Raw genomic sequence first — 15,431 nt, forward strand, 5'->3', positions numbered from 1 at the left:
TGCCAGAACAGTGGAACCCTGTGAGGAACACCTGCTTAGCTACAACCTTCTCCAAATACATACACACACACACACACACACACACACACACACACTGGCACAAGCGCACACACACACACACACATTCCAGACCCAGTTTCACTCGGGTTCTCAGCTGAGAACCTGTGGAACATCATCAGACAATGTGTGTGCGTCAGTGTGTGCGTCAGTGTGTGTGTGCGTCAGTGTGTATGTCAGTATCTGTACCTGGGTGCATCAATGTGGGTCTGTGTGTGTGTGTGTGTGTGTGTGTGTGTGATGTCAGTGTTTCCACCAGCATTCCACCTGCCAATCTTTTTATGTGTGACGTCAGTGTTTTCACCCAAGGGTGTGTGTGCGTATGTGTTTGTTTATATATGTGTGTGTGTTTATGTATGTGTGTGTTTATCTATGTGCATGTGTGGATTAGTTTGTGTTTGTGCATTTATTGTGGATGCGATTGTGTGCATTTATTGTTTGTGTGTTTGTGTATATGTGTTTTTATTATTTGTGTGTGTGTCTCTGTTTGTTTATGTGTGTGTGTCTGTGTGTTCGTTTATGTGTGTGTTTAGATGTGTGTATTTATTGTGTGTGTGTATTTATGCGTGTATGTGTTTATTGTGTATGTGCAGACTTCTTTTATTATGTGTGTCGCAAGACTTGTGATTTTGTTATTATTATTTATGGTTATTATTCGAATTTTTATTGTTTTTAGTAACTAGTTTTCTTAGTATAAGTAGCTGTGGTTGTATCAGCAGTAGTATTAGTAGCGGTAGTACTGTAAGTAGTAACTGTAGTAGTTGTAGCGTTAGCATTAGCAGTAATAGCTGTAGTAGTACTAGTGTTAGTCCCAGTAGTGGTCGGCCTAGCAGTGGCAGTAGTACTAGTTGTATCAGAGGTTGGAGGAGGTCTGCAGCAACACCAGAGGAGGTCTATGGCTGGAGGTCTGGAGGTCTGGAGGTCTGGAGGTGTGTAGGACAGGGAGGCAGATGGCGTGAGAGCAGAAGGTTAGATGGAGGCAGATGATTGGCTGAGGTAGCAGCCGAGAGGAGAGGAGGAAGCAGTACCTGAGGTAGCTGTGGTGTTCATCATAATAACTGCAGAAGTATTGTTGTAGAAGCAGTAGTATTGCTAGTGTTAGTGACAGCATGACTAGCTGTCATAGTAGTACTGCTGGTAGTGGCAGTGGTATTAGTACACTTGTTAGCCTTGATAACACTTGATAGCCTTAACCTTGATCATTTATATTTTATTGTATTTCTTACTCTTCCTCCTTCCTACTATTATCTATTATTGTTATGTTTTTGCTTGAAACTCTGGCACAACAATTTCCTTCGGGATAAATAAAGTTGTTCTTATCTTATCAGTAGTATTAGTAGTAGTGTAAGTAGTGGTTGTAGATGCATGAGAACTTGTAATGTTAGTATAAGTAGTATCAGTGGTATTGGTCGTGTCACTGGTTAGCAGTATTAGTAGAGGAAGTCACTGTGGTAGTATCAGTAGTAGTAGTAGCGGTAGTACTGGTAGGAGTGTGTGTGTTGTTGTGGAGGTCTGACCCAGCAGCCTGGATGGAGGTGGACTCTTGTATTGGCGGTAAACTCACACACATAAAGAAATGGATCAAAGTAATGACGCACAAAAGAAATCCCCCCCCCCCCCCCCCCCCCGAGGGGCAATTAATATGACTGGTCGCCTAGCAACCACCATACCAAACACAGGTTCCCTTTGCGAGGGTTTGAATGCGGCTGTGTGCTCAGCAAACATGGCCGCCCGGCCGAACCCGGGAGCGGGTCGACAGAGGCGTGCAGGTGGGCCGAGGATCGGGTGACCCCCCTTTGTTACACCCTCACACACCTTTCTATGTCATAGTTTAGCAAAGGACAGAAGTACACCAATCCGGTTTGATTTTATTTGCGTTAGTTTGCGTTACACGGATATTTATCAATCATAAAAAACATTTAATTTCAAACTCATATCACTGAGTGCATATATGTAAACAAGCCTCGCTCTCACACAGGTAAATAACTGTCAGGTGAGCAGTTGCTCTCCACTTCCTGGCTGGGTGCTAGAAAATATAGAAAAACACCATCGCAATATGTGTATAATATCAATAATAATATGATATAATAGAAGACTATAATATAATATAATATCAATATATGTATGTATATGTACATATATAGCTGTATATATATGTACATATATTTGTATTGGCCCAATATTAAATCCTGCCGATTTACTGTTATTTAATCTGTATTCTAACGAAAATTATCTGATTCTAAAAATATAATTTGATGGACAGGTTTGTTTTTTAATCTGATTAAAATCAATATGTGGCTTTCACATTCGGAACCTGAAAAACAAGGCGTGGGTTTGGTACAAAAAATAAACAATAAGAAAAGCTGGTGACTTCCGTGCGGGTGGGATCACGTGACCCGGTGCATCTGTCCTGGTGACGTCACGCAGCGCCCGGGTTCCCGGATGCAGATCACGTGACGGGCTACATAAATAGCTCATGTTTAAAAAAAGAAAAGGAGATAATAAAACTTTTTGTTTACTTGTAGGAAACGAAAGAGATGACGTCTGTCTTAATGTTATTTTAGGTGTAACCAAGTTCAGAATGCAAAAATGTCCCCCCAATTTTACCTTCTTTAAAAACGATTTTAAATTATCTAAAAAGATCTTTCCAAAAAATATACTGTTTTATATAAGATATTCCTTTAAATCCATTGAGATAAATACATATTGTATTCTTCTTGCCACTTTTTTGTTTGGCAAATTACACATTATCTTATTATATTTTTTCTATTTTTAAATGAACAAATAAACATACAAAACTAAACTGTTTAGCCAGGGCAAACACAAAAATATACATATACACAGAAATCAAAAAGAATTATAAAGGTAGAACTAAAACACTGCACATATACACACAAATATTAAACACATTTTTCCAAAATAAAGTTTGTTCTTACCGCCCTCAGGTTCTGATGTCCATTTATAGTTGTGCTATATTGATTCATTTTCTGTAGAAACAATGTCCTTTTCCTTGGTGTCGTATTCAACATGAAGAAAAATGTCCTTATCCGGCAGCTGCAGTGAGAATGCACTTCTCCTCCTCAAAGACTTGTATATTTATCAAGCCATAGTAAAATAAATGTGAAATAGATTCTTCATGTATAACACAGAAATCACAGGGGTCACCGATTTCAATTCTTACCCACCAAAAGAGAGCTTATGTATTTATTTAGACATTTGTCCTTCGTAACATCCACCCTTCAAGGAAGATGTTAGAAAACTAATTCTACATTTCTCACAGACTCTTGTTTACTCTGGCAGTTAAATGTGTCTTTATAGCGCCTCGTGCCTGTTAAATTTTTTTTTTTGAATTGAACTCAAATAGCATAAACAAATATACACATGTGCAAATAAACATGGCAAGGTGGAACTGAATGTCAATGAAACAACCAGGGATGAGGAAGCAAAGGACAGGAGGGCATTCGTTCTGTATGTAATCAGAAGTTAACAGTGTTAAAGGTTTGTAAGAAATATTTAATGCGAGACAAAAATGAAAGTGAAAGAAAATAATTAAATGAATAGATAGATAAATAAAATAAAAAATAAATTAATTAATAAGAGGAAAAAAAAACCTGCAAGGGGAATATAACATATATTTAACTTTGTGGTTCACAAGAAATCTCAGACATTAAACTGTATATTTTTTGGTTTTTGGATTTTTGCACAAGTTTTAAGGATTTTTTATATAATTCAAAATCATTTATAAAGAAGGTAAAATTTGGGGAACATTTTTGCATTCTGTTTTTGTGAAGGAAGAACTTGGCCGGGCCTAAAATAACATGGACACATAGTTCCTCTCTTTTGTTGCTTAAAAGTAAACCAAATGTTATATCATCTCTTGAGAAAGAAACTGGTGACGATGGAAAATTATCTTTAACCCATTTTTGAGTTTTAGCCCAAAAGCCCTGTACTTTTTCCCATGAGAAAAATCTATGGTCAGTGGTTTCAATGTTGTCTTCAGAAAATGTACAAATATTATCTTCAAAATTAAAGTGTACCCTCAATAATTCCTTAGATGGGTGGATGTTGTTCATAATTTGAAGTGGGTCTCTTTTGCGTTGGAGGTATGGGTAGAGTCAGATACATAGTTGGCAGCGTGGCAATCGATTCTTTATAAATCTATTTAAAATGTTATTTTTGTTTTGACGTTCAGGGAATACATTTTCCGTAAAACATTTCCTAATAAAGGAGTTTCTGCACTTTCTGTCCAGAATTGAGATTCCCTGGAGTGATACGATAAGATAAGATAAGATAAGATAAGATAAGATAAGAACAACTTTATTTATCCCGAAGGAAATTGTTGTGCCAGAGTTTCAAGCACAAACATAACAATAATAGATAATAGTAGGAAGGAGGGAGAATAAGAAATACAATAAATTATAAATTGTCAAGGTTAAGGCTATCAAGTGTTTTAAGGTCTTAAGTACAAAGATTTGAAGATTTCCTGCGGCTGAGGGAAGAGGAATTAAAAAGTCTGATAGCCTCAGGTAGGAAGTATAGTGGGGTAATAGTGGGGGATAGTGGGGTAACTGTGGTTGTATGTTTTGGTGTGTCATTGTATTTTTGGTCAGGAATACAAATTGTGGAGGCAGTGCGTTTCGTAACTTTATGAACTCTAATAAGGGAGGCTTAAATCTGTGTTTAGTACAGAATTGTTCATCATCTAAAAGACTCCCATTGTAATCAATCAAGTCAATTATTGACCATATACCTTTCTCAAACCATTCCTTTTAAAATAGAGATTTGTTGTAATGTAGTACATTTCTATTGTTCCATATTATTGTACCATATGGTGAGAAATATATCACATATGTGTGGTGTACATATATCATTTTCCAGTACAATAATATTGGATATGGAACCTGCCTTGTCCATGTTTTGTTGGTTAAATAAAGGTTAGAAAATATTTAAAAAAAAAATGGCGGGCGCACTGTGACGTCAGCTAGTGCACCGCGCGCGCACGGCCGGGGGAGGTCAGTGTGAGCGCGAGACGCGGAAAAAGAAGAAGAAGAAGAAAAAGAACCAGAAGAAGAAGGAGAAGAAGACCGGAAGCGGAAGAACGGTTGGTCGGTGCTAACCTGCTCGGCGTCTCGGCGGGGAGGAAGAGGAGATGCATCTTCATCGCTTCTTCGCCGGCACGGACGCGGAGCCGCGCGTGGGACTCGCGCCGACGGCCGCTTGACACTTCCGGCGGAAGTCGAGCCGCGGCGCTTCCTGTGTGACGCCAACGGCAGGTCAGCCGCCGCCGCCGGCCTGAGGCGGGCCGTCCGGACGGGGGGCAGGGACAAAGTTGCCGGTTCGAGTCCGCGGGACGGCTTGACGTCAGCGGAAGTTCGATCAAATCAAATCCCTTCGATGATCGGACGGTTTCCGATCACTTCGGTATCGATTATCGCTGATTGGCTGCTGTACTTTTAGCGCTTCCGCTCGTTCGGCCTCTTTTTTTTCCTCTCCCCTCCCGCGACCGGAAGTGGACTCTTTCCAGGTGATCGGCGCGTGTATCGATCGGTGTCGCTGATAGATGATTGTCGATAGATCAATCTGACATCGATCGATCCGGCGGACAGCTGATTTGTATTTCCGGAAGTGATCGATCGTGTTGATCGCCTTCTCTCCTGTACAGTGAAAGGAACTACAAATATGGCGGCGCCCGTCAACATCCAGACGCCCAGCAAGACGTGGGAGCTCAGCCTGTACGAGCTGCACCGCAGCCCCCAGGTGCGTTACCACGGCAACCAGGTACTCGAGTACTTTTGGGTAATGCGAGTACTCAGTGTGTGTGTGTGTGTGTGTGTGTGTCAGGAGGCCATCATGGACGGGACGGAAGTGGCGGTGTCCCCGCGGTCTCTGCACAGCGAGCTGATGTGTCCCATCTGCCTGGACATGCTGAAGAACACCATGACCACCAAGGAGTGTCTCCACCGCTTCTGCTCCGACTGCATCGTCACCGCTCTTCGCTCGGGGTCGGTGTCGTCGCCGCCGCCGCCAGCATCGCCCCCGCAGCCTCACGGCGGTCGCATCTTCACCGCCGCTTTTTCTTCCCCTCAGGAACAAGGAGTGCCCGACCTGCAGGAAGAAGCTGGTGTCGCGCCGCTCGCTGCGCCGCGACTCCAACTTCGACGCGCTGATCTCCAAGATCTACCCGAGCCGCGACGAGTACGAGGCGCACCAGCGCCGCGTCCTGGAGCGCCTCAACCGGCTGCACAACAAGGAGGCGCTGAGCTCCAGCATCGAGGAGGGGCTGCGGCAGCAGGCGCGCTGCCGGGCCGAGAGGTGCGGGCGCCGTCCCGTCGTTTTGCCGCCGTTCGACCCGTGCTCTTTGAAGGCCTTTGATGGGGGTCACTTCCTGTCCCGACAGGAACCACCGCGCCAAGAAGCCGGCGCCGGAGAGCGACAACACCACCTTCAGCGGGGGGGAGGACAACGGCGACACGCGCTCGCACCTGTCGCACGACTCGGCGCCGTCGCACGCCCCGCACGCCAGCGGACACACCCCCTCGGAGGCGGGGCCGAGCCGCAAGCGCCCGCACGCCTCCGACGACGGCTCGGGGCCCGAGGCGGACAGCGGCAGCCCCACGCCGCCGCCGAGGCGCCACAGGGAGGGCGCGGGTTCGGAGATCGAGCTGGTGTTCCGGCCGCACCCCCAGCTGGTCCAGGACCAGGACTACAACCAGACCAGGTGAGGCCCGGCTCGGCCCCCGCCGGCGCGCCCGAAACCGCTAACGAGGCGCCGTCTGGGTCCCGGCAGGTACGTGAAGACCACGGCCAACGCCACCGTGGACCACCTGTCTAAGTATCTGGCCCTCCGCATCGCGCTGGAGGACCGGGGCGGGGCCGGCGAGGGGGCGGAGCCGGAGGAGGCGGACGGCGGCGGGGCGTCCAGCCTGAGCCACGTCAGCGAAAAGCAGTACACCATCTACATCCTGACCCGCGCGGGACAGTTCTCTGTGAGTCCCTGGGAAGGAACGCGATTGATGCCAGTGGTTATTGATGATTGATTGACAGCTGGACTCCCGCCCCCAGACGCTGAACGGCTCCCTGACCCTGGAGCTGGTCAACGAGAAGTTCTGGAAGGTCCGGAAGCCCCTGGAGCTTTTCTACGCCCCCACCAAAGACCCGCAGCAGGCGGCGCCGGGCCCCGCCCCCCCGCCGGCGGACGGCTGAAGGGGCGGGGCCTCGGCCCCTGGTTCGCCACTCGTCCCGCATCCGGGTCCCGGACCCGAGAAGGTTCCCGCCGACGGAGCCCGCCGGTCCCCCTCCTCCCCCACCCTCCCGCTTCCCGCCGGCCCGTTTCCACGGCAACCAATGACTGACGAGCCGCACTTCCCGTTTACCTGGCGTTCAGCCGTGCGAGGGCGGGGACACTCCTGGACTGGGATTGGCTGATGACCCCCATATACAGTAAAAGTACACGCTGAGCATTATGTACTACACAGTACTAAAAGTAAAGAGTAAAGTGATGAAGCTGCAGTGTGTGTGTTTGTCGGCCCTGAGGACAGCATGCTAGCAGACCTCCTCCAGGTGGACGGCAGGACAGACCGGGACAGACCAGGACACGGGCGTTTGGAAAGCAGTTTATTGAGGTTCTACTTCTTCTTAGACACGCCCACGGTGCGTCCACGGCGCCCGGTGGTCTTGGTGTGCTGTCCACGCACACGCAGGCTGGGGAGAGCAGGGGGGAGCGTTAGGAGTCAAAGACCATTTCCACGATTAGACACAGAACGACCGAGGACGCCCTCATCGCCGCGGCGACACGGACGAGAGGTCACATGACTCACCCCCAGAAGTGTCGGAGGCCCCTGTGGGCCCGGATCTTCTTCAGCCGCTCCAGGTCTTCTCTCAGCTTGTTGTCAAGACCGTTGGCCAGAACCTGAAACCCAAAGCGGACGTCAGTCTGAAGCACCGAGGTTCTACGCCGACCCGGGGGACTTCTTGTCCATCGTCTGGGCAACTGGACTTGAATTTCTTCACTTGAGGACATTTCAGTTCCAATGACCAATGGGGAGCCGGGTTTTGGGGGGTTATCTTTGGAAACTCCTCTCTGATGGAGTGCGAGACGTCTTCAAGGGAAGAAATTCAAGTCCAGTCACCAACAATTCACCACGACCTGGATGGCTGACAACCAATGTTTCATATGTCTGCATACAAACGACCTCGCTGAGCACACTGAGGAACACTGAGCAACATCAGACGTGCACGCTGAGGCCACACACCAGTATCACGGCTTCCATCTGGTCCATGTTTTTCCATCACAAAACTCACTCACTACTTTAGTTTCACTGCATGTTTTGCAGAGCAGACCTTTGTCACTCAAAAAAGATAACCCCCCCACTTTCACTGCTTGTTCTTCTATTTGCTTGTACAACAGCCATTCCAACTTGAAAGAAATGCACTTCTTTGTTAACTTTGGTTTGGTGAGTGGATGTATCACATTCACAGCCTGCTCGTTTCGCCAGGGTTAGCATTAGCATCACTTAACTCTGCAACTGTTATTGCTATGCATGTATGGAAGGAGCAGATGCACGAGTCAATGCCCTGATTGGCTGCGTAGCTAAATGCATTGTATCGTATGATTGGCTGAACATCGTTCACTCACACTTGCACAGCAAAATGATACAGAAAAAATGTTACATATCTTATTCATTTGCAGTGCGCTCACTGAGCTGGATCTGTTCTCTTGTGCGCTGAGTGTGCGAGCAGTACGCAATTGCGCAGCTTAAAGGGAATATAGCTGACAGGCTCCAGTCCTGGCTGTTGCAGGAGCAGACAGAACCAGGGGAACCCGCTGGGACGTGGAACATCTTCAGGCTAGAACTTAGAATGTGTTCTGCATTCTGGTGACCTTCGGCGTTCCTCCCAAAGCCTCCCCAGTTCTATGACTGGCCTGTAGAACCTGCCAGCAGGATGCGGAGGCCTCAGCCGGCACTCAAGACTTGAACTCTTGGAAGATCTATGTGAACCCACAAGGTTCAAGCAGGAGACCAGGCGCAGGTCAAAGAGGACCTGGAGGTTCTGTGTGAGGTCAGAACCTCAACTACTATTATGGAAAATGTTGTTGCCAGCTTACTTTCTTCCATTCTCAACAATGTCTTCAGGAGTGTGTTCATGGAGAAAAAGCTGTGTGTGTGTGTGTGAGACCACCCACCTGGCTATATTTGCCGTCCTTGACATCCTTCTGCCTGTTGAGGAACCAGTCTGGGATTTTGTACTGACGCGGGTTCTGCATGATGGTCACCACCCGCTCCACCTTGGAACCAATGGACTGTTAGCACCTCTCAGACACACACACACACACACACACACACACACACACACACACACACACACACTCACCTCTTCCTCCGTCAGCTCGCCAGCCCTCTTGTTGAGGTCGATGTCTGCCTTCCTCAGGACGACATGAGCGTAGCGTCTGCCGACACCCTGTCAATCAACCAGCTACGTTAACCACGTGGGTGGGTTCAACCAATCAGAGCGTCCGGAGCTGGACGTACCTTGATGGCTGTGATGGCGAAGGCGATTTTCCTCCTGCCATCGATGTTGGTGTTCAGGACACGGAGGATGTGCTGGAACTTCTCGGGGATGACTAGAGACTGGAGGACAAAGAGAAGAGGAACCGTCAGCAGGGGTTCCCTCCAGAACCGGGTCCGGGTCGCTGGTTCCCCGGGAGGTGTGTGGATCACGAACAACGCGGCCAGCAACTGCAGTTACCTACATCTCCCTCCGCGGGAGAAACTAGTGCACTGTTAATGTAACTCCCCTGCTAACATAGCAAGCGCTACAATATCTTCAGCTCCCCGTTACCTGCGGGTTCGGTGGACTCTAACCCGGAGAACCTGACATGGTGCAAAACTCAAGAATCAGGATCACTTTTTCACGGTTTAACGCGGAGTGAGTCCCGACACGTCCGTCCCCAAACGGGTTAGCCTCCGCGGCTAGTGATGGCTACGTTCACTTACATACACAATATTACATGAAATATTAAGTAAATTCCGCGTCAGGACGTCATCGGGGACGATCGTGACCAAGATTGTGTTAAGATTTCACCCGGAGAGACAGGGACTCGTCCCGGGTATCACCTCCGGCGGCAGCCCGCTCGGATCGACCCGGCGCGGACATGAACCGTGTGAAGAATGGGTGTTTTGCTAAAGCGGTTCCCCGCCATTTTATCATTTTTGGCAACGTAAGTGACCCGAAAACTTCATCGGGCGTTTAGGGGCAAGAATCGGTTCAGAGGGCGGCGAGATGATGGCGGATTATAAACAGTAGTCCAGCGGGGACGGGGATTCACTCACCATCTTGGAGTCGGTTCCTTGCGAAGAGGAAGTGGCTCGGCTCTCGCGAGAGTTTGAAGCTGCGGTTGGCGGAAGTGGGTCCGATGCCTGTAATGGTCCGGGTAAAACAACAAATAATAAACAACAATGTAAAGGGAAAAACATCTTAATTCGATATATTAATCCAAGGCATACGTCTCATCTTGTTAGTATTCACATTAAATAACTGAAACACAATGTCTTGATTTATTTCTCTTTGAACTGTGCGCGGAGTATGAAACGGAAGTTTGCGCGTTGTAGTTCATTTCCCTACTTCCGTGTGCCTTTTGTAGTTTTGCTGTGAATTCGCCGCGATGGCGGAGACAGCGGCGGTCGCCGGTGGAGCTGTCACCGAGTCAAACACGGCTGGAAACCCGACAGACGTGGCGATGGCGTACCTGCAAGACGAGGTGCTGTTAGAGCTTTATTTAATTTTTATTTTCATAATTTGTCGCAGTGTGTGCGTCTTACGTATTCCCCTGGTTTGTTGTTCCCACTTCCTGTTAGCAACCAAAACAAGGTGTCATAAAATCAGCGGTCTGTAGTTTTTTTGCCCTTTTGTCTTTTTATCTCTAACCCGGCCACTGGGTTATCGGTCACCTGGTTGTTGGGGTAGTTAACATAGATTACCTCAGGAATAAGTGGCGTTTGTATTTTGAAAGCACGAACTGAAGTTAGCATTAGCAGGTAGCTTCACTAGCTCGTCGGTGACGTCACGCCAGGTCGATAACAAAGATGAGCTGAAGATACTTTATTAACATGAGGCGGAAAGAAAAGAGGCCAAATGAAAAGGTGTCTCTTGTTGGATGTTTGATTGGCCGGACGCGTGCACACACACACACTTTTATCATGATGAACAGACGACATGATTATAGGTGTGCCTGTGTGTGTGTGTGTTCCCAGGGGGTTGACGGGGAGATGTCTCACCTGAACCTGGGTGAGCTGGACATCACCACGGATGAGTTCATCCTGGACGAGGTGGACAGTAAGACGCCCCCTCCCTCTCACATTGACCCCCCTGTGTGATTGACTTGACACCCACCTTCTCCTCCACCGTCTCTTCCTGAAGCTCACATCCAGGCCAACCTGGAGGACGACCTGGTGAAGGAGGCGCTCAGAACGGTGAGGCCATCGGGGAGACACACACTTCCTGTGTGTGTGTGTGTGTGAGATCTGACGGTGTTGCCGGTGTCTCCAGGGTGTGGACCTACGTCAGTACTCCAAGCAGGTGGAGGCAGAGCTTCAGAGGATCGAGCAGGTGTCCATCAAGGACTGTATCCTTCACCAGCAGAGGCTGAACTCCTGTTCCCCGACTCCACTACCTTCAAACTCCATCTTCTAACTTCACTTCCTGACGGCGGCTCTTCTCCTTGACGGTGGTTCCTCCAGACATCAAGGAGAGCCAGAACATTGCCCTGCTGCACAACCAGATCACGGCCTGTGACTCCATCTTGGAGGTGAGGTCCTGCTGGAGCTGGAGGAGGTGGGGTAGCCCTGTTCTGACCCCACCTTCTCCACCTTCCTCCAGCGGATGGAGGGCATGCTGAGCGGCTTCCAGAGCGACCTGTCCTCCATCAGCAGCGAGATCCAGACGCTGCAGCAGCAGTCGGTCAGCATGAACGTGCGGCTGAAGAACCGTCAGGCCGTCCGCAGCCATCTGAGCCAGCTGGTGGACGAGCTGGTCGTCCCCGGCAACATGATCTGGTGAGGTTCTCAGGAGACGTTCTCCTCTGGGGTGAGCCTCAGGCTGGCTCCTCCGGTGCGCTCTGTGGATGTGCATGTTGACCTATGGTGGAAGCTGACAGATGTTCCGGTGGACCAGGATGACCTCCTGAACGTTCAGTGTTGAACATTCTCTCCGCTCTGGGTGTGTGTGTGTGTGTGCAGTTCCATCCTGGACAGCCCGGTGACGGAGCAGAACTTCCTGGAGCAGCTCCATGAGCTGGACACCAAGATCAACTTCACCAAGGAGCTGAGCTTCAGGGAGACACTGGCCTGCTGCGACATCCAGGACACCGTGGACCGCCTGCGACTCAAGGTGGGGACCTGTAGGAGAACCTGCAGGAGGACCTGCAGGAGAACCTGCGGGAGAACCTGGAATACACCCGAAACTGACTCAGTTTCCCTGGTGACAGGCGGTCTCCAAGATCCGGGAGTTCATCCTGCAGAAGATCTACTCGTTCAGGAAGCCCATGACCAACTACCAGATCCCCCAGAACACCCTGCTGAAGTACAGGTGGGTCCCAGGAGATCTGGGTTCACTCTGATTCCATCTCCTGCCCGCAGGAAGTATTGATCCACGTGTTCCTGCTGCTCCTGAAGGTTCTTCTACCAGTTCCTCCTGGCCAACGAGAGGACGGTCGCTAAGGAGATCAGGGACGAGTACGTGGACACCATGAGTAAGATCTACTACAGCTACTTCAAGTCCTACAGCAGCCGCCTGCTCAAAGTCCAGGTGAGGAGAAGAGCTGCAGGAGATGGAGGAGATGGAGGAGATGGAGGAGATGTAGGAGACTAACCCTGGACTCTGTCTCCAGTACGAGGAGGTGGCCGACAAAGATGACCTGATGGGAGTAGAAGACACGGCCAAGAAAGGTATCCTCCATGGAGTGTGTGTGTGATTTTGTGTGTGTGTGTGTGTGTGTGTAGACTCCTTGACCCTTCTCCAGGTTTCTTCTCCAAGCCGTCCCTGAAGAGCAGGAACACTATCTTCACCCTGGGCCAGCGGGGGTCCATCCTCAGCCCCTCGGAGCTGGAGGGGCCCATCCTGGTCCCACACACCGCCCAGAGGGGGGACAGCCGGGTGAGATCATTATCTGAGGGGGGGGGGGGGACCATTGTCTGTCCAATGAAGGGGGGGACTTTTTGGGGGGCAGTTGGGTGAGTCCAGTCTGCAAAGAGGGGAGCCCTTTTTTGGGGGGCAGTTGGGTGAGTCCACTTTCTGTGAAGGGGAGCCCCTTTTTTTGGGGGGCAGTTGGGTGAGTCCACTGTATTTCGGGGTGTCCTGTGAGTGTGTCACTGACAGGCTGTCCCCCCCAGTACCCGTACGAGACGCTGTTCCGCAGCCAGCACTACGCCCTGCTGGACAACGGCTGCCGGGAGTTCCTCTTCCTGTGCGACTTCTTCATGGTGACGGGAGGCTCCGCCCTGGACCTCTTCAACTGCATCATGGGGAGGACGCTCGCCATGTTCCAGGTGACCCGCCCGGCGCCGCGCCGTCCGGAAGCCGTTTAGAAATCAGACATGCATCGACGTACCGCTTCCCTTTGCAGAAGAGCATGTCCGCCTACGTGTCCGACTGCTACGACAGCATCGCCGTCTTCCTCTGCATCCACATCATCCTGCGCTTCAGGTCCATCACCGCCAAGAGGAACATCCCCGCCCTTGACAAGTCAGTGACCGGATGGGACGGGACGGGGGCTCTGATTGGTCGAAGGTGGAGCCGCTAGCGGCTTGTGTGCTAAGGTTTACGCAGAATGAACCAAAACTGCTTTCCAGAGTGATCTTCTCTAGATGATTCAGTAGAATCAAACAGTTCAATGAACGAATCAATTGAAGCGTAATTGTGATTCCTAATCAGTAAGAGGTCGTGTGTGTGTGTGTGTGTGTGTGTGTGTGTAAGGTTCTGGGAGGCCGTGCTGGAACTTCTGTGGCCGCGGTTTGAGCTGATCCTGGAGATGAACATCCACAGCATCAGAAACACGGACCCACAGAAGCTGGGGGTTCTGGACACCCGGCCGCACTACGTAGGTCCACACACACACACACACACACACACACGTGGGGCGGGGAAGTGTGAAGGACGCTGATGGAAGCTCTCGCTTCAGATCACGCGGCGTTACGCCGAGTTCTCGTCGGCCATCGTCAGCATCAACCAGACGTTCCCCAACGAGAGGACCAACGCCCTGCTGGGGCAGCTGCAGGTGGAGGTGGAGAACTTCGTGTTGAAGATGGCGGCGGAGTTCCCGTCGCGCAGAGACCAGCTGATCTTCCTCATCAACAACTACGACATGATGCTCAGCGTCTTGATGGTGAGGAGGCGCGCAGATGCCGGGGAGATGTCTGCAGAGGGGAGGGGGAATAGAGGAACCTGACGCGGCCGACGCTGTCTTCTGGTTGTCCAGGAGAGGGCGGCCGACGACAGCAAGGAGGTGGAGGGCTTCCAGCAGCTTCTCCTGGCTCGCACCCAGGTGAGGGCGCCGCAGCTCCGGCCCGGCGGACACCCGGGTCCGCTCGGAGATGATGCTACATTCCCGTGTCCTCCTCAGGAGTTCATCGAGGAGATCCTGTCGCCCCCCTTCGGAGGGATGATCGCCTTCGTGAAGGAGGCCGAGGCCCTGATGGAGAAGGGTCAGCTGGAGCGGCTGAAGAACGATGAAGGTCAGACCCTTGCGGGAGGGGGCGGGGCTTCCTCCCCGCCGAGTTGGCCCCGCCCCCTCTGACCGGGACCGTTTTCCCCCCCCGCCGCAGCCAGGATCACCCAGCTGGTCCGCGGCTTCTCCTCCACCTGGAAGCAGTCGGTGGAGACCATGAGCCAGGACGTCATGAGGTCCTTCACCAACTTCAAGAACGGGACCAGCATCATCCAGGTCAGCGAGAACCGCTCGCGAGAATCGCTAGCGGTTCGGTCTAGAAAAGGCTAACGCCGCCTTTTTTGTCTGCTAACTCAGAGGTCAATGGAGACTTTAGCTTGTTTGTTGCGCTAACGCTGGTTGCCCCCTCCCGGCCGCAGGGCGCCCTCACCCAGCTCATCCAGTACTACCACGGCTTCCACAAAGTCCTGAGCCAGCCGGCGTTCCGCAGCCTGGCCGTTCGCTCGGAGCTCATCAATCTGCACCACCTGATGGTTGAGGTCAAGAAGCACAAGCCCAACTTCTGACCGCGGGGGGTGGAGTCTGCCAGGGAACGGGACCAATAGGAGCGGCCCATGAAGGAGTCACATGGTGGTTTTTTTTTTTTTTTTCATAATTCTATTTATTTTCAAAAGTGTTTCATGTCAAAATGTCAATAAAGTCCACCTGGTTC

At 50.5% G+C, this 15,431-nt stretch overlaps 3 protein-coding genes across 4 annotated transcripts; 2 read left to right on the plus strand and 1 right to left on the minus strand.

The window, feature by feature from the left end:
• The first annotated feature begins 5,121 nt into the window (after positions 1–5,121).
• LOC147219561 (E3 ubiquitin-protein ligase RING2-A-like) lies at positions 5,122–7,560 on the plus strand. 2 transcript variants are annotated; one of them, XM_086171166.1, is made up of 7 exons: positions 5,122–5,330; positions 5,720–5,814; positions 5,899–6,059; positions 6,145–6,369; positions 6,455–6,775; positions 6,845–7,043; positions 7,120–7,560. In XM_086171166.1, exons 2-7 carry the CDS (start codon positions 5,737–5,739, stop codon positions 7,258–7,260), a joined length of 1,125 nt encoding a protein of 374 aa, XP_086027292.1. In that variant the 5' UTR covers positions 5,122–5,330; positions 5,720–5,736; the 3' UTR covers positions 7,261–7,560. The 2 variants fall into 2 exon arrangements, with proteins under 2 accessions (XP_086027292.1, XP_086027293.1); XM_086171167.1 differs by lacking the exon at positions 5,122–5,330 and adding an exon at positions 5,338–5,581.
• Positions 7,561–7,654: 94 nt separating this feature from the next.
• Positions 7,655–10,569, minus strand: rps18 (ribosomal protein S18). Its single transcript, XM_086171178.1, is given in 8 exon segments — positions 7,655–7,758; positions 7,875–7,966; positions 9,242–9,343; positions 9,430–9,516; positions 9,588–9,686; positions 10,389–10,398; positions 10,400–10,475; positions 10,563–10,569. Coding segments are annotated over 8 exon segments (549 nt in total). The 3' UTR covers positions 7,655–7,682.
• A 142-nt stretch (positions 10,570–10,711) lies between these two features.
• Positions 10,712–15,431, plus strand: vps52 (VPS52 subunit of GARP complex). The gene is made up of 19 exons (XM_086171164.1): positions 10,712–10,816; positions 11,310–11,391; positions 11,476–11,528; positions 11,605–11,680; positions 11,796–11,863; positions 11,935–12,110; positions 12,294–12,444; positions 12,542–12,642; positions 12,729–12,861; positions 12,944–13,001; positions 13,076–13,209; positions 13,446–13,601; positions 13,679–13,797; positions 14,029–14,152; positions 14,234–14,437; positions 14,531–14,596; positions 14,675–14,786; positions 14,877–14,995; positions 15,139–15,431. The coding sequence occupies exons 1-19, from the start codon at positions 10,721–10,723 to the stop codon at positions 15,283–15,285; spliced, it is 2,175 nt and encodes a 724-aa protein (XP_086027290.1). The 5' UTR covers positions 10,712–10,720; the 3' UTR covers positions 15,286–15,431.

The sequence above is a fragment of the Fistularia commersonii genome, chromosome 24 (genome assembly GCF_037954325.1).
Source record: "Fistularia commersonii isolate RoL2024-O1a breed Wild chromosome 24, RoL_Fcom_v1.0, whole genome shotgun sequence".
NCBI classification, from domain to species: Eukaryota; Metazoa; Chordata; class Actinopteri; order Syngnathiformes; family Fistulariidae; genus Fistularia; species Fistularia commersonii.